This window comes from Bubalus bubalis, chromosome 5 (assembly GCF_019923935.1).
Source record: "Bubalus bubalis isolate 160015118507 breed Murrah chromosome 5, NDDB_SH_1, whole genome shotgun sequence".
Taxonomy (NCBI): Eukaryota; Metazoa; Chordata; class Mammalia; order Artiodactyla; family Bovidae; genus Bubalus; species Bubalus bubalis.
The window spans coordinates 109,141,126-109,160,080 of NC_059161.1; the positions used below are offsets into that span (position 1 = coordinate 109,141,126).

An 18,955-nucleotide genomic window follows, 5' to 3' on the forward strand; every position below is an offset into this window, starting at 1 on the left:
ACTTTACCTCACCCAGTTGTTATGAGAATCAAATGATATGTCTTCATTTATTCATTTAGCAGCTATTTATTGAGCATATATTAATTGGTAGACATGATGCTAGATTTAAAGCATACAAAATATGGAAGATATGATCCCATCCTTCAAGGATCTTAGTAGATAGATTCTACTGACTAATGGAGAGGCAAATAAATGAAGAATTATAGTGTGATATGTTTAAGTATTACAAGACAATATAGCATGTGATTAAGAACCTGGGGAGATATGTGTTCAAGTCCTAGCTCTGCTGCCCACCAGCTTTGTGACTTTGGGAAAGTTACTATTAGCCCTAGTTTCTTCTCTATAAAACAGATATAAGAGGAATATATGCCTCAGAAAGTTGCTGTGAGGATTAAGTGAGGTAACATGGCAAATGAACTTAGTGTAGAATCTGGCATGTGGTACATGCTCAAAAAATGTTAGTTGCCAAATATTTAAGCACTAAGTTTTACATAAAATATTCCAGAGAATGGAAAACAGGAATACTTGCCAAATAATTATAGAAGCCAGTATAACCTTAAAATCAACCTGTCTTGGATATTAAAAATAGCAATATTACAGACTAATTTCTTTAATCAACATAAATGTAGAAATATCAAGTAAAATATTAGTAAAATAAAATCTTTCTTCTAATGTCAGTAGAAGGAAAACATTACAAGAAGGTATGAGAGCACAGAGACTGTTTTGAACTCAAAATTGGGGTCCCGGTATAGCAGTACAGGGAAGACTTCCTGGGCTGAGCTGTGAAGGGTCAGAAGAGTGTATGAAACACAGCTGGAAGCGGTGCACCAAGAGTAGACAGGAACTCCAGGCAGAAGGACCAACACTGTAAAAGCAGGAACACGAAAGAACACAACACTTCTGAGTTGGATGTGATTGGAGCTAATAGAATGGCAAGAGGTAAGCCTTATAAAATGAGGAAAGATCATAAAGAACTTTGTATGTTATAAGAAGGAATTTGGATTTTATCCTGAAAACAGGAGCCACTTAGACACATTGTGAGGAATGGGTAAAATGGCTAAGACTAGATGTTAGGAGATAATTATCCTTTTTATTTTACAGATGAGAAAATGAGCCCCAGAGAGGTTAACTAAGTTGCCTAAGATAAAGATCATACTTAACAGTGGCAGAACTGGGATTCAATCCCCAATTTATTCAGTTCCATCACCTAACTGCTTTGAAGTCTGTAACTTCAATAAGTTATAAGCCAGGGCCAGGGAGGCAGTGAAGAGGAGGCAGTTTTAAGAGCAAAAGACATAGAATTGATAAGATACTGCTAGAGGAGAATTCAAAGATAAGTTCCAGGTTTATGGCTTAGGCCACCCTTAGCCGATTTACCTAATGAGCTGCTTTGAAACAGATTTTCCAGCAAGGAGGTAGAGGTGGAGAAGATAAGTTTAGTTTGGGGCAAATTGGATTTGAAGTGCCTAAAGGAAATTCAAGTGGAGCATCTAGTAGGAAATATTACGTTATTTTTAGTAATGATTTCAGAAATCACTAAGGAAGAATACTGTCAGAATCAAGAAAGAGAGAAAAAGGTTGAACAGGAAAACAGGATTGGCAGGCAGAGATTTAGACTGTGCTAGATTAGACATTAATCCTGTTGTACCGAAGAGGAAGATTTCTTTCATCTCCTTAAGAAGCTATTTTTCTAGCAGACACCTCTTTTAACCCCTGAAATAAAGGTACTTCTTATTCTTGAATGCAGAGTTCCCTTTATTTGACAGTGTTAGTGTTGGCAGATTTCTGTGATTGCTTAAGAAGTATGAATTCATAGAGCCAAAAAGTCGCCAATTTTAGTTCTAGATCTCTATCTGTTACGAAATTTAACTTTGTAAAGGATTAGTGGCGTGACCTTATATGAAAGATGATTAACAAGATGTTGAGTTGTTGTAGTTCTAAGAATGTATTTTTACTGCCCTTTACCTATGATACTGCTTTCTCTTCAGGATTCTTTCCAAATGTAAATATTGCCATCTACTTGTTGTGCAGACATTCAGTGTAGCGAGTTGACAAATCAGTTTGCAGAGTTCTCTGTTCTTCCTCTCTCTCTGTTCTTCCTCTCTCTCTATTCTTCCTCTCTCTGACTGAAAGTTTGACACTGGGTTGAGAACCACTGTAATCATACTCACGTCAGCGCCCTGGGAAAAACCCATGTGTTGACATCTTGATTTCCAACCTAGTTAATTTTCTATTGTGTATCAACTAAAAAGTGTATTTACGTAAGAAGCTTTAAAGACATTTGAGAGGTTTATAAAGTAATTGTTTTCATCAACTTTTTAAGTTGATTTTGCCATTTTTTATTGTTACGATCCTTTCTGAAACTCCTGTGTGGCAGCAGTTCGTAACTTGAGAATCTAACCAAAGCTGTGGATCCTTTTCCCAGATAAATACCTTTGAGACACTCAAGTGGAATGTCAAACTGGCAGCCAGTTAAATAGGTTTAAATCTCAGAGGAATGGTCTATGCTGGAGCTGGAGCTTAATGAGTTACAGATGATAGGGGTGGTCACAGAAGCAGATGGTATGCAAAAAGTCACCTAGGGAGAAGGCATAGAATAAGAAATGGACAATGCCTTCTTCTAGAGTAAGAAATAGACATGGTATATTTCTGCTTATGTACTATGACCTTTTCGAGGGCCACAAACTTTTAACATCTAAGATATTTTGCTCCCTTGAATCAATTTTTGCTGCCGTGGGTATAATGTCGCCCCTGTTGAGAATGTAGATGCTAGATGGATTAACCTGTAGGCCACCAATGACCTTAGGGAGAGTTGTTTTGTGGCGTGATTGATGGGTCTTAAAAGCCACATTGGAGGGGAGAAGAGATCAGAGAGGAAAAGGCTAGACTCTTAAGATGTTTGACTGTGAGGAGAGGACTAACTAGGGGGAAGAAGGGGAAAGGGCTGATTCCATCACTGCTAGTAATTGTCCTGTTACCAACAATTTCGAGTATTTTTCTGTTACCCACGTTTGAGAAACAATGCTGACATGTTTCCTTAGCTCTTAGTTTATAGGTATAGAGAATAAATGGTATAGAGAATTATGTGTGTGTGCACTAAGTCACTTGAGTCATGTCTGATTCTTTGTGACCCTATGGATTGTAGCCCGCCAGGCTCCTCTGTCCATGGGATTCTCCAGGCAAGAATACTGGAGTGGGTTGCCATGCCCTCTTCCAAGGGATCTTCCTGACCCAGGGATCGAACCAGCGTCTCATGTCTCCTGCGTTGGCAGTCAGGTTCTTTACCACTACTGCCACCTGGGAAGCCTATGGAGAATTATACCAGTAACTAAACCGTTCTGTTATTATTCACTTGGCTTCATTTAAGTTTCATTCTTGAAAACCTGAGGCTTCCCTGGTGGCTCAGTGGTAAAGAATTCGCCTGCCAATGCAAGAAATGAGGATTTGATCCCTGGGTGGGGAAGATGCCCTGGAGAAGGAGGTGGCAACCCACTCTAGTATTCTTACCTGAGAAATGCCAGGGACAGAGGAGCCTGGTGGGCTACAGTCCACCAGGTTGCAAAACAGTCAGACATAACTAAACAACAGCAACAATTGAAAACCTCAGTTCGATTTCTCATCTGTAAAAAATCTTTTCACATTTGCATTTTTCACCAGCTCAGGAGTTACTGAACTAATCAAATATGAATGTCCTGAAAACATTTACTTTTTTAAACTGGCTCTCTTTGGGAAAAGATCTTTATGTAAATAGATCCTTGGTGAAGGGCACCTATGATCCTAGGCTCATATTTAAACTTTTATACTTTTTTAACCTCTTCCTTTTATTCTCTTACTTATATCATGCATTCTATTTTAAGAGAACAAATTGATGTATATTTTGAAGTTAATTGTGGGGAATTCCCTGGTCGTCCAGGGTTAGGACTCTGCACATCTACTGTAGTGAGCATGGGTTCAATCCCTGGTCAGGGAAGTAAGATCTTGCATGCTGTGCAGCATGGCCAAAAAAAGAAAATTCAGGTGTGAATAAGTATGTGTGCCATGGCTCTTCTCCTCATTACCTTTCTCATGTTCCTAGTACACTGCCTGATATGCCTTTATATCTTGATCCTTACTAGGAATAAAACATCTCTCTACACAAGTTGGAGTATTGAGATTTCTTACTTCTACCTTGTTCCAACTTTATACTGCATTTGAGTTTGATTGTGATCCCCTTCATGGATCATAGCCTTGTCATGGTGAAGGGGCTTATGTAAAGCAGTGAAGCTATGAGCCATGCCATTACAGGGCCACCCAAGACAGACGGGTCATAGTGAAGAGTTCTGACAAAATGTGGTCCACTGGAAGAAGGAATGGCTGGTATTCTTGCTGCGAGAACCCCATGAACAGTATGAAAAGGCAAAAAGATATGACACTGGAAGATGAGCCCCCCAAGGCCAGAAGGTATCCAGTATGCTACTGGAGAAGAGCCAAGGACAATTACTAATAGCTCCAGAAAGAATGGAGCGACTGGGCCAAAGCAGAAACAATGCTCAGTTACAGATGTGTTTGGTGGTGGCAGTAAAATCCAGTGTTGTAAAGAAAGGTATTGCATAAGAACCTGGAATGTTAGGACCATCAATCAAGGTAAAGTGGACATAGTCAAGCAGGAGATGGCAAGAGTGAACATCAACATCTTGGAAATCAGTTAACTAAAATGGAGAGGAAAGGGCGAATTCAGGTGACCATTAGATCTACTACTGTGGGCAAGAATCCATTAGAAGAAATGGAGTAGCCCTCATAGTCAACAAAAGAGTACAAAATGCAGGACTTGAGTGCAGTCCCCAAAACACCAGAATGACCTTGGTTCATTTACAGAGTAAACCATTCAGTATCACAGTAATCCAAGTCTATGCCCCAACCAAAGAAGCTGAAGTTGACCGGGTTCTGTGAAGACCTACAACACCTTCTAGAACTAATACCAAACAAAGATGTCCTTTTCATCATAGGAGATTGGAATGCAAAGATAGGAAGTCAAGAGATACCTGAAGTAACAGGCAAGTTTGGCCTTGGAGTACAAAATGAAGCAGGACAAAGCCTAACAGTTTTGTCAAGAGAACACACTGGTCATAGCAAACACCCTTTTCCATCAACACAAGAGATAACTCTGCACATAGACATCACCAGATGGTCTCCATGCAGTCATGTTTGACTCTGCGGGACCCCATGGACTGTATCCCACCAGGTTCCTCTGTCCATGGAATTCTCCAGGCAGGAATACTGGAGTGGGTTGCCATGCTCTTCTCCAGGGAATCTTCCCAACCTAGGGATCATACCTGAGCCTCCTGCATTGTAGGCAGATTCTTTACCATCTGAGCCACCAGGGGTTGCTATCCCAGATCATCAATATCAAAATCAAATTGATTATATTCTTTGCAGCCAAAGATGGAGATGCTCTATACAGTTAAGAAAAAGAAGCCATGGAGCAGACTGTGACTTAGATCATCAGTTTCTTATTGCAAAATTCAGGCTTAAATTGAAGAAAGTAGGAAAAACCACAAGGCCATTCAGCTATGACCTAAACCAATCCCTTATGATTGTACAGTGGAGGATCAAATAGATTCAAGGGATAAGATCTGGTAGACAGTGCCTGAAGAACTGTGGATGGAGGTTCATAACACTGTACAGGAGACAGTGACCAAAACCATTACCTAAAAAAGAAATGCACGAAGACAAAGCGGTTGTCTGAAGAGCTTTACAAATAGCTGAGGAAAGAAGAAACACAAAAGGCAGGGGAGAAAGGAAAAGATATACCCAACTGAATGCAGAATTCCAGAGAATAGCAAGGAGAGATAAGAAGTCCTTCTTAAATGAACAATGCAAAGAAATAGAAGAAAACAATAGAATGGGAAAAACTAGAGATCTCTTCAAGAAAATTGGAGGGATCAGGAGAAACCCTTATGTAAGGATGGGCACGACAGTGAGGACGGAAGCAACCTACCTAGCATCTTCCTAGACGATGATGCTGTTAAAGTGCTGTACTCAGTATGTCAGCAACTTTGGAAAACACAGCAGTGGCCACAGGACTGGAAGAGATCAGTTTTCATTCCAGTCCCAAAGAAGGGCAGTGCCAAAGAACGTTCAAATCACTGTACAGTTGTGCTCACGTTACATGCTACCAAGGTCATGGTCAAAATCCTTCAAGCTAGGCTTCAGCAGTAGGTGAACTGAGAACTTTCAGATATAAGCTGATTTAGAAAAGGCATAGGAATCAGAGATCAAATTGCCAGTATTCGTTGGAGAAGGCAAGGAAATTCCAGAGAAATTTGTACTGTTGCTTCTTGGGCTACACTGAAGCCTTTAACTGTGTGGATCACAACATACTGTGGAAAATTCTTAAAAAGATGGGACTACCAGACCTACCTGTCTTCTGAGAAACCTGTATATGGGTCAAGAAGCAGAAGTTAGAACTGGACATGAAACAACTGACTGGTTCAAAACTGGGAAAGGAATACAACAAGACTATATATCATCACTCTGCTTATTTAACTTCTATGCAGAGTACATCATGCGTAATGCCAGGCTGGATGAATCACAAGCTGGAATCAAGATTGCCAGGAGAAATATCAACAATCAGATATGGAGATGATACTGCTCTAATGGCAGAAAGTGACGAGGAACTTCTTTCCTCTTTCCAGAAAGTGAAGGAAGCTCTTTAGAGCTTCTTAATGAGGGTGAAAAAGGAAAGTCAAAAAACTGGCTTAACACGCATCATTTGAAAACCTAACATGACATCCGGTCCCATCACTTTATGGCAAATAGATGGGGAAAAAGTGGAAGCAGTGACAGATTTTATTTTCTTGTGCTCCAAAATCACTGCAGACAGTGACTGAAGCCATGAAATTAAAAGACACTTGCTCTTTGAAAGAAAAGCTACAACAAACCTGCTGCTGCTGCTGCTAAGTCACTTCAGTCGTGTCCGACTCTGTGTGACCCCATAGACGGCAGCCCACCAGGCTCTGCTGTCCCTGGGATTCTCCAGGCAAGAACACTGGAGTGGGTTGCCATTGCCTTCTCCATTGTGTGAAAGTAAAAAGTGAAAGTGAAGTCGCTCAGTCGCATCTGACTCGTAGCGACCCCATGGGCTGCAGCCTACCAGGCTCCTCCATCCATGGGATTTTCAAGGCAAGAGTACTGGAGTGGCTTGCCATTGCCTTCTCCGACAACAAACCTAGGCAGTGTATTAAAAAGCAGAGATATCACTTTGCCGACAAAGGCCCGTATAGTCAAAACTATGCTTTTTCCAGTAGTCATGTACAGATGTGAGAGTTGGACCATAAAGAAGGCTGAGCGCTGAAGACTTGATGCTTTTGAACTCTGGTGTGGAGAAAACTCTTGAGTAGTGTCCATTGGACAGCAAGGAAATCAAACCTAAAGTCCAAACCTAAGTCCATCCTAAAGGAAATCAACCCTGAATATTCATTGGAAGGACTGATGCTGAAGCTAAAGCTCCAAAACTTTGGCCACCTTATGCAAAGAGCTGACTCACTGGAAAAGACCCTGATGCTGGGAAATATTGAGGGCAGGAGAAGAAGGGCATGGCAGAGGATGAAGTGGTTAGATAGCATCACCAACTCAGTGGGAGACAGTGAAGGACAGGGGATCCTGGCATGCTGCAGTTCATGGGGTCCCAAAGAGTCAGACATGACTTAGTAACTGAACAACAACAATATACCATATAAGCTATTTTTATGTTCTAGACTGTTTGAGGAATACTCCTAGTAGACTTACAGCTCAAGAGAGAATGGCAAGTGTGCCGAACAGTTATAAGAAAATCCTTGTTTAGAGTGGACTTGTCACCTCTACGGGAGGTGACAGAATCTGGATGAACTTAGTCGCACATCAAGTTTCTTGTACTTTTCCAGTGCCTGATCTTTAAGCCTTTGTAGGACAGCTTCCTGGTTTTTAGTATATACCTGTATTAATCTAACAAAGGAAGCCCAGAATTCGCCTGGAGTAAACAGGCTGCTACAAATGGATGGAAGCCCAGAATTTTCAGCAGACCATGCTTTATTGAAGAGGTGTTTGAATTGACCTCATACTACTGTTCAGAAAATAGCAGCTCATTTGTTTCAAAGTCATTTTTAGCAACTGACTTTATCAGCATACATCTGTAAGTTCGAGTCTTGAATTATATTGCTTTTTAAAAAAATATTTACTTATTTGGCTGTGTCAGATCATAGTTGTGGCATGCAGGGTCTTCCGTTGGGGTGCACGGGTTCTCGTGGCACCGGCTCAGTAGTTGCAGTGCGCACACAGGCTTAGTTGCTTGGTGGCATGTGGGATCTTAGTTTGCCAACCAGGGATTGAATCTGTGTTCTCTGCATTGCAAGGCAGATTCTTTACCACTGAACCATGAGGGAAGTCCCAAATAGTTATATTTCTTAACAAAAGCTCTTAAATTAGGTTTTTTGGCAGTTTTCTCATTGTGCAACTAGAAGGTGTTTTTTGCTCTCTGCTAGAAGGTGTTTTGTTTAAAATAAGTATAATTGATGTTCAGTAAACTACATTGGAAAAGACTCTGATGCTGGGAGGGATTGGGGGCAGGAGGAGAAGGGGACGACAGAGGATGAGATGGCTGGATGGCATCACTGACTCGATGGACGTGAGTCTGAGTGAACTCCGGGAGTTGGTGATGGACAGGGAGGCCTGGCGTGCTGCGATTCATGGGGTCGCAAAGAGTCGGACATGACTGAGTGACTGAACTGAACTGAACTGAAACTACACATATAAAATTTCACACATACATAGACACACACATGAGATGACTATCATAGTCAAGACAGTGAACATATCTGTCATCCTCAAAAGTTGCTTCATGCCCTTGGTAGTACCTCTTACCTGCACAGCCCCCTCTTCCTCAGGCAACTACTTGTTTGCTTTGTGTCACTGTAGATTAGTTTGCATTTTCTGGAGTTCTGCAACATGTACTCTTGTGCCCAGCTCCTTTTATTTTAAATAAATTTTATTGGAGTGTAGTTGCTTTACAATGTTGTGTTAGTTTCTTGCTATATATCAAAGTGAATCAGTCATACATATGCATATATATCCCCTCTTTTATGGATTTCCCTCCCATTTAGGTCGCCACAGAGCACTGAGTAGGGTTCCCTGTCTCTACAGTAGGTTCTCATTAGTGATCTATTCAGTACATAGTAGTGTATATGTGTCAGTCCCAGTCTCCCAATTCATCCCATCCGCCTTGGTAGCCATAAATTTGTTCTATATATCTGTGACTGTATTTCTGCTTTGCACATAAGTTCATCTCTATCATTTTTCTAGATTCCACATATAAGCAATATTATGCAATATTTGTTTTTTTCTTTCTGACTGACTTTGTGTGACAATCTCTAGATCCATCTACATCTCTGCAAATGGCACTATTCTGTTCCTTTTATGGTTGAGTAATATTTCATTGTATATATGTATCACATCTTCTTTATCCATTCCTCTGTCAATGGACATCTGAATTGCTTCCATGTCCTGACTATTTCCAATAAACATCAAGAGTGCATGCATCCTTTCCAATTATGATTTTCTCTGGATATATACCTAGGAGTGGGATTGGCCCAGTTCCTTTTTTAAAAAATCAATCAATTTTATTTTGTGGGGGTTGCACTGGGTCATCATCGCTGTGCATGGGCTTCTCTAGTTGCGGAGAGTGGGGCCTACTCGCTAGTTGCAGCATGCGGACTTCTCATTGTAGTGGCTTCTCTTGCTGTGCAGCACAGGCTGTCAGTGCAGGGGCTCAGTAGTTGCATCTCACAGGCTCTAGAGCATAGGCTCATGGGTTTAGTTGCTCTGCTGCAGTTGGAATCTTCCTGGACCAGGGATTGAACCCCTGTCCCCTGCACTGGCAGGCAGACTCCTTCTTATCACTGTACCACCAGGGAAGTCCTGGCCTACCTCCTTTTATTCAGAGTAATTATTTTGAAGATTTGTCTTTGTTGTGGTGGTATCAAGCGTTTATTCCTTTTTCTTATAGATAGTATTCCATTGTTTGGATATACCACAATTTGTTTATACATTCAAAGGTTGATGGACATTTGGGTTGCTTCCAGTTTGGGGCTAATACAGATAAAGCTGCAGTGAACATTTATGTGCAAGTCTTTGGAAATCTGTTACCTTTTCTCTTGGGTGAATACCTGAGAGTGGACTGGATCATCATGGTAGGTATATATTTCAGTTTTTAAAGAAACTGTCCGATGGTTTTCTAAAGTAGTTGTACCACTTTATGTTGCCACCAGCCGTGTAAGAGAGTTCAAGTCCCCTTACATCATTGCCAACACGTAAGTGTGATCAGTCTTTTTCATTTTAGCCATTTGAATAGGTATGTAGTGGTACCTCATTGTGGTTTTAGTTTACATTTCTTAAATGACTAAAGAGATTGTACTTTCGGTGTCATAGTTAAGAAATCATTGCCTAACTCAAGGTCACAAAAATTTGTTGTTGTTTTCTTCTAGAAAGATTATCATTGTAGGTTTTACATTTAAGTCTGTGATCCAGACTGAGTTCATTTCACATGTAGTGTGAAGTGGTTTTTTTGTATATGGATATCCTCTTGCTGAAGTTATTCTTTCTCCCCTGCATACTTTAGTGCATTTGTCAAAAATCAATTGTCCAATGAACAGTAAAAGAGAAGATTGATAAGTTGGACTTCATCAAAATTAAAAACTATAAAGAAGGTGAAAAAAACAACATCTTTAGGTGTTCTAAAGATGGGAGAAATTATTTGCAAATCATATATCTGATGAGAAACTTGTAGTCAGAATATATAAAAGGACTCTTACAACTCAGTAATAAAAAGATAACCCAATTAAAAAGTAGACAAAGGATTTAAATAGACATTTCTCCTAAGGAAATAATATATAAATGGCTAATAAGCACTTGAAAATATACTCAACAGCATCAGTGCTTCTAATGAATATTCAGGGTTGATTTCCTTTAGGATTGATTGATTTGATATCCTTGCTGTCCAAGGGACTCTCAAGAGTCTTCTCCAGCACACAGTTCAAAGGCATCAATTCTTCAGTGCTGAGCTTTTTTTATTGTCCAGCTCTTAACAGCCATACATGACTACTGGAAAAACCATAGCTTTGACTATATGGATCTTTGTAGGCAAAGTAATGTCTCTGCTTTTTAATATACTGTCTAGGTTTGTCATTGCTTTTCTTACAAGGAGCAAGCATCTTTTAATTTCATGAAGATGTTGATCAAGTCTATATCTTTGCCATGTTTATGCCTGGTTTTTCTGTCAATAATTGAGAGAGGGTATTAAAAATCTCTGCCTTAACTGTGGATTTATTGTATCTTCTTTGCAGTTCTATAAGCCTTTGCTTCATGTATTTTGAAGCTCTTTTATTAGATACATAAATGTTTGGAATTGTTATGTCTTCTCAGTTAATTGACTCTATAATTATGAAATGACCTTTATCTCTGATAGTTTATTTGCTCTGACATCTACATTGTCTGATATTAATATAGTTATTCCAAACTTCTTTTAACTAGTGCTAGCATATATTTCGCATTTCTTGTATTTTTAATCTGTTTCTTTCTATTTAAAGTGCATTTCTTGTCAGCAATGTGTTGTTGAATCAAATCCTACAATTTTTATCAAATCTGACAATCTCTTCCTTTTAATTGGGTGTTTAGACTATTTACTTTTAACGTGATTATTGGTAGGGTTTGATATATTATCTTGCTGTTTGTCCCATTTCTTCTTAGTTCTCTTTTTTCTCTTTTTATACCTTTTTTGAATTACTTTTATATTTTTATGATTCTAGTGCATCTCCGTTGTTGGCCTGTAAACTATGACATTTTTGTTATTTTATTGGTTGTTCTAGAATTTATAGGGCTTCCCATGTGGCTCAGTGGTAAAGAATCCACCTGCTAGTGCATGCATGAGACTCAGATTCAATCCCATGGAGTAGGAAATGGCAACTCACTCCATCTTGCCTAGGAAATTCCATGGATAGAGGAGCCTGGCAGGCTCTAACCCATGGGGTTGCAAAGAGCTGGACACAACTGAAGAGACTGAGCATGCACACACTAGGATTTATAGTTGTATATCTCTTAACTTTTCACACTCTACCTTTAAATGATATTATACTACTTCACAAATAATATAAAAATTTTAGTATAAGAATCTTAGAGTAGTGTACTTCCATTTCTCTCATCCAACCTTTATACTATTGTTATACATTTTACTTTTACATATAAAATACATTGTTATTTTTGTTCAAGAAGTCTGTTATTATTTAAAAGAGATTTAACTAATAAGAATCTTATATATATTACCTAAAGTATCATTTTGTTCTTGTCTGAAAGATAACCTTTAACATTTCCTGCAGTTGTGGGTATACAGGCATGCCTTGTTTTACTGTGCTGCGCCTCACTGTACTTTGTAGATACTGCATCTTTTTACAAATTGAAGGTATGTGGCAACCCTGTGTTGAGCTAGTCTGCTGATGCCAATTAGTTTTAAATTAAGGCATGTACATTGTGTTATCACACACTTAAAAGACTACAGTGTAAACAGAATTTTATATGCACTGGGAAACCAAAAACTTCATGTGACTTGCTTTATCTCAATCTTCCCTTTATTACAGTGGTCTAGAACCAAGCCTGTACTGTCTCTGCGTTATGCCCATACTGGGGATGAATTCTTTCAGGTTTTGTACGTCTAAAAACAACTTGATTTCATTTTTTTCCCTTCATTTATTCATTTATTTATGTGACACGGTTTTTTCTTTTGATGGTAAAAGCATATAATGTATAATTTACCATTGTAACCACGTTTAAGTGTACAGTTCAGTAGTGTTAATAAACAAATAAACATATCCGTATTGTTGTGAATATAGTATGAGGTGATAATCTCATTGAGATTTTGATTTGCATTTGAATGAAGATTCGTGATGTTGAGCAACTTTTCTTATGTTTGTTGGTCATTTATAGATCATCTTTGGAGAAATATCTCTTCCAGTCCTTTACCCATTTTTAATTGGATTCATTGCTTTTTTGTGTTCCTTTTAAATTTTTGGATTTTCTCGCTGTGGTTTATTTTGGATATTTCTATCATTATGCTTTCAGATTTAGTTTTGCAGTGTTTAACCTGCTAGTAATCCCATCCAGTGTATTTTTTTAAATAAAGAATTTATTTTTATAGAGCAGTTTAGGTTCATGGCAAAATTGAGAGGAAGGTAGAGCAATTGTTCATATGTACTATCCCTTGACATTCAGAGCCTCCCCCATTATCAACATCCCCCACCAGTGTGGTACAACTGTTAACACGTGATAAGCCTGCATTGATACATCATTATCAACCGAAGTGTATAATTTACATTAGGGTTCACTCTTGGTGTTGCACATTTATGGGTTTGGGCAAATGTATAGTGACTTGTATCCATCATTAAGTATCATAGAGAATAGTTTTACTACTCTAAAACTCCTTTATGCTCTGCCTGTTCACCTTCTTTCTCTCTCTCCAACCCCAGCTTCTGGCAACCACTGATCTCTCACTGTCTCCATTGTTTTCCTCTTTCCAGAATGTCATATGGTTGGAATCATATAATATGTAGCCTTTTGAGATTGGCTTCTTTCACTTAGTAATAGGCATTTACATTGAATGTCTCTTCATGTCTTGATAGCTCATTTCTTTTTAGTACTGAATAATATTTTGTTGTTTGAAAGTACAACAGTTTATTTATCCGTTCATCTACTGAAGGACATCTTGGTTTTCTTCCAGCATTTGGCAAATAAACTATTTCAAACATCCACGCGCAGGTTTTGTGTGGGTGTAAGTTGTGTAAATACCAAGGGTACTGCTGGATTGTATGGTGTTTGATTTTGTCAAATGCTTTCTGTATATCTTTTTATAGAATTGTGATTTTTCCTATATAGCTTTTGATATGATCTATTACATTAATTGATTTTTTTCATGTTGAACCAGCCTTTTATTATTGGCCTGAATTCCTTTTGATTGTGATATATGTGTGCATTCTTAGATTTGACTTGCTAATATTTTGAGGATTTTTGCCTCTTGTTCATGAGAAATATTGGTAATACTTTCTAATATCTTTATCTGGTTTTGATTTTAGAGTAATGCTGACCTCATAGAATGAGTTAAGCATGCTTTCTGTTTCTGTCCACTGAAAGAGACTGAAGAGATTTGGTGTAATTTCTTCCTTAATTGTTTGGTGAGCCCATCTTGGTCTGGTGCTTTCTGTTTTGGAAGGTTACTAATTATTAATTCTATTTCTTTAATATACAGAATTATTCTCCAGTGTATTTTTTATTTCAGAAATTGTAGTTTTCATCTTGATAAGTTGATCTCAGTCTTCTTTATGTCTAAACTTTTTGAATGTATAGGATCTGTTAATAGTTGTTCTATCTTGTTTTCATTTCCTTCTATGCTAATTCTAATCACTGTCTATTCTAGGTTGATTTTGAGTGGTTGATTACTCTCTTCATTATTAATTGTATTTGTCTGCCTCTTTGCATGCCTGGTAATCTTTGATTAGACATCCAACATTGAATTTACTTCATTGGTTGGTTACTGGTTATTTTTGTATTCTTATAAAATTTTTCTGAGCTTTGTTTAGGAATGCAGAAGGAAATGGTAACCCACTCCAGGATTCTTGCCTGGAAAATCCCATGGACAGAGGAGCTTTGTGGGCTACAGTCCTTGGGGTCACAAAGAGTCAGACTAACACTTTTATTTAAGTTATTTTGGGGCCTTGCTTTTACAGTGTTGGTTGTGTCTGGAACAACCGTTATTCCCCACTACTGAGGTAAAGTCTTCCTGAAAACTCTACCCAGTGCCTGTACATTATGAGTGTTTCAAGGCTTAAGTGGTGGGAACAGTCTCCATTCTGTGTGAGCACAAGACACTGTTCCCTGTCCCTCTTTAGGATGGCTCTGTCCTTGGTCTCAGATCGTGTCCTCACATACATGCTCAGTGCTCTGCTGTGTATTAGGAGACCCCCTAGATCTCTGGGGTTCTCTCTCTGAGCAGCTCTCGCCCCTGGGTTTTCTGTCTTAAGTACTCTAGTTGCTTTTGTGTCCCTGTACTTTCAGCGTCATCGCCCCAACTCAGAAAGTCTATCAGAAAAAAAAAAAAAAAAAAAAGAAAGTCTATCAGGCTCCACCTCAACTCTCCTGCCCTGTGCTGCTGCTGCCTGGAAACTTTGAAGGCAGTGAACTTGGACACTTGTAAGACTCACTTCATTTGTTTTCCGTCTGTCAAGGATCACTGTCTTTCATCATGAATATCCAGTGTCTAGAAAACCATTGTTTTGTTTGTTTGTTTGTTTTTGGTTTGGTTGGTTTCTGGGTTGATTTGTTGTTTTATTTATTTGGTTGTTTAAGGTGGTAGGGCAAATCCAGTCCCCGTTAATCCATTTTAGCTAAAAGCTGAAGTCCTGTCTGCTTGTAATTTTAACCTCAGAAAGTTCTTGTGTTAGAATTCTTCCAGGAACACTCTTTTAGTAGTAACTATTGGTCATTTCCATTCAAGAGAATGAGCAATAAGATAAACTTAAATCAGCCAGCAGGGGGTTTTGAGGCTTTTCTAGGGTTGTTAAACTGATTTCCTGATTCCCCTCTTTCTGGGAATTTCTTGAGGTATTTGGATCAAAAAGCTAATTCTAAATAATGACTTGATGAAATTCCTAACCATGTTATGATTTTATCCTCAGAATTAAGAAAAAGAAAGAGCAGCAACGTTATGCTGAAGAACAGAGGATATTAAGAATGAAATCCCATGAAGAGCCATGTTCAGGGGAGAAGATGAGTGAGATATTAGCCCAACTACAACTTGAGGAAATAAAAGGAGCCAGAGAAAAACAACAGCAGAAAGAAAAAGAATACCAAAGGTACTTTGGAAAGTTCTGCATGAAATTTTGGCCCTGGAGGAGACCTGTTAGGAAGTCGGGCTTCTCATTTTCCCTAAAATGAGTTGACTGTGTCTTCTTATGTTTTAGGAGGCACAGAACTTCATCACATTTCTTTTTTTTTTTTTTTTATGTGGACCCTTTTTTAAAGTCCTTGAATTTGTTACAATATTGTTTCTGTTTTGTGTTCTTTGGCTGTTTTTGGCCATGAGGCCTATGGGATCCTAGCTTACCAACCAGGGATCAAACCCTCACCCTGTGCATCAGAAGGTAAACGGATTTCTTGATTGCCTAATACCTCTCTGGAATAGCACTGCATTTTTCCTTGTACTGCTTCTCAGTATACAGAGGAAGGGTTGAGGCACAGTGATAAGAAATTGTTTCACAGTTTGAGCTAGGAGTAAAATAAGGACTCATGCGCATTCTCTTCCTGGTGGTTCACTTTGCTTGGTCATACTGTATTTTTATAGATATGTAGAAGCTTTAAGAGCCCAGATCCAGGAGAAAATGCAACTATATAATATTACTTTACCTCCACTCTGCTGCTGTGGTCCTGATTTTTGGGATGCTCATCCAGATACCTGTGCCAACAATTGTATTTTCTATAAAAACCACAAAGGTAAGTATCATTAAGGAATGGTTGGGGCCTGGTAGCAGATAAAAAATAACAAGAGTAAAAGTAGTGATTGTAGTAGAAATTTAGCATTTATTGACTAAGTGCTTATTATATATCAAAGACTGTTATACCCCCCCTTTACAAAACAACTCTGAGGCAATGAAAATAATTATAGTGAGTTATATTTCTCTTTGAGATATGTTATCTTCTTGTCTTCATTTATGCTGGGGAAATAGTCCTAGCCCATTGTATAGTAACGAGACTAGGGTTGCATGTCCTCCTGTAAATGAAGAAGATTAGAGGTTTATAGCTATCTAAGTTAGGCCTCTGTCCAGTTGAATACCGTGTTATCCAAATTCTTGAATGTTATCTAACAAAGACTTACCATCTGTATATTATTTATAATGTGTGTATATCCACATTAGACTGCCAGTTCTGCTAGGGGTCACTGAGAAACATGAGGACCAATATAAACTCTGTTAGGAATACCAGCTAGAAGAAATGGAGTCATTTCCTGTTGTCACTAATATGTCTGTTTCCTGTCCATTCTTAAATGTATTGATATACATAGTGTGGAGATTATAGAGTCTTCATACAAATACCGAAAATGGTGGTGGTGTTTGTATCCCTAATGTTCCATCTGCGATATGAGTTTCTTATCAGTCCTGCGAATTATGTTTTAAAAACACACATCTGATTGTGCCATCCCTTATCATCAGATCTGTCGGACTTACCACTGAAGTACAAAATACAGCGCATAACCGGCATGTTTTCTCTCTGGCTCCAGGCCATACTCCAGCCATATCGAACCTGCTATTGTCAGTACACACCACATAAAAAATGTATCCTTGTACCCCCACACACTCATTTCTTTGCCTAGAAGGCCTTCTTTCCTTTACTTCTATTAATCCTTCAAGACCATCTTAAATGTTACCGATTCTTTTTTTTAGAATGTTGCCACTTCTGGGAATCTTTTTCATCCTCTCCTAGTTTCTTTTTCGTTTTGAACTTCATGCTGTGATGACATTTTGTATATGCCTCTGGTTTGGAAATAGTACACTGTAATTTAATTTCTGTGTCCATCCTCTCATGATCTTTTCTGTAATCACAGAGTACTTGGCATGTGGTAAATACTCAATACTTATTCAATGGATTGTTAAAGTTAATGCCTTTAAGACTAGGCAGAGAAGCAGTACTAATAGGAAGAGGTTGGGAGAAATGTTTAGAATCCTACTTCATTGATCACTATGTTAATCTTTATTTGCAGCGTATACCCGGGCACTCCATTCAGTCATCAACTCCTGTGACATCCCTGAGGGGAACTCAGATCTTCGAGTTGCCATTCATAATTTTGCTTCTGCACATAGACGGACTTTGAAAAACCTGTAATAAGAATCTGAAATCAACCATTAGTATTTCAACCTACTTAAAATCTACCCCAAGAGATTATTTTAGGAAAAACTGTCAAAGTGTATAAGATGTGTAACTTGGAAAGAAAGACTGTCCCACACAATTGGTATCTTTTTAATTAAATCATGACCATTATTTCACTCTGTGCTTGGGACCAAGATGGAAAACTGGCTTCTAGACTTGTGTCATTACCGTAAACCATCTGGTACGTATTGTTTTAAAAATGATCACTCAGGCTGGTGAGTTTTCTCTCACTTTGCTCTGCTCTGCTCAGAAGATATTATTAGAAATCTTTGAGATTATCTGATTTATTATCTTTATATAACTGTACCACTTGAATCTTGACAAAATTGAAAATGTTTGGATGAAGAAGAGAAGATGCAGAAATGAATTTCTGAACACCAGTGGCCATCTATATTGCTGTTATCTTTTCTAGTTGTGTACAGCAGTTAGAGATGAGAACAATCTGAATTTGATGTACGTTTTTTCCTCAAAATTTTTTCTCTCGTGTTTTTAAGTTTATTACCTCTTTCCCCATTCAGTGACGATGAACAGAGGACTTTTTAATTTTATAATTTTTATAGCAAAAAAGGCAAATAAACCCTCTGCCTTTTGAGCATCTTTTATGTGAAATAATTGTGAGTGACATTTCAAAAAGTGAATCTGAAGTCAAAGAGAGTAAAGTCCTATGTTTTCCTATCTATAAAAAATCTGGTGAATGCCATACCTACAGAGCAGGTGAAATAAAAATTGCTATAGTTAGTATGAATTTGTTATTTCTTTACAGTGTTTCTTGACACAATATGAAAAGTTTTAATATTGTGAATTAAGGTGAGGTACTGACATTTTCTTTTTCCTACTTCTAATGGTCAGTGTTGAAAAAGCACTGAAGTTATGTCTCAGAAAACACCTAAACATCTAGCCAGGTCATTGAAAATAAGTGTCAGAATTACTCGTGTGACAAGATTGACTGGTTATTTAATCAGATTAATTATCCAGTTCAGTC

The 18,955-nt window shown here is 38.3% G+C and overlaps 1 protein-coding gene across 24 annotated transcripts in view; it reads left to right on the forward strand.

Moving 5' to 3' along the window:
• Window positions 1-18,714, forward strand: part of CCDC15 (coiled-coil domain containing 15) — a 50,993-nt gene extending 32,279 nt beyond the window's left edge. For 23 of the 24 annotated variants that reach the window (XM_025286340.3, XM_025286342.3, XM_025286348.3 and 20 more), the window contains 3 exons: window positions 15,729-15,905; window positions 16,394-16,542; window positions 17,807-18,714. In XM_025286340.3, the coding sequence (XP_025142125.2) occupies window positions 15,729-15,905; window positions 16,394-16,542; window positions 17,807-17,928 (448 nt within the window). In that variant the 3' untranslated portion in view covers window positions 17,929-18,714. Of the gene's footprint in view, window positions 1-15,728; window positions 15,906-16,393; window positions 16,543-17,806 lie in introns of those variants that run through there. The other variant, XR_006551350.2, reaches the window with a different exon arrangement.
• The last annotated feature ends 241 nt before the right edge of the window (window positions 18,715-18,955 follow it).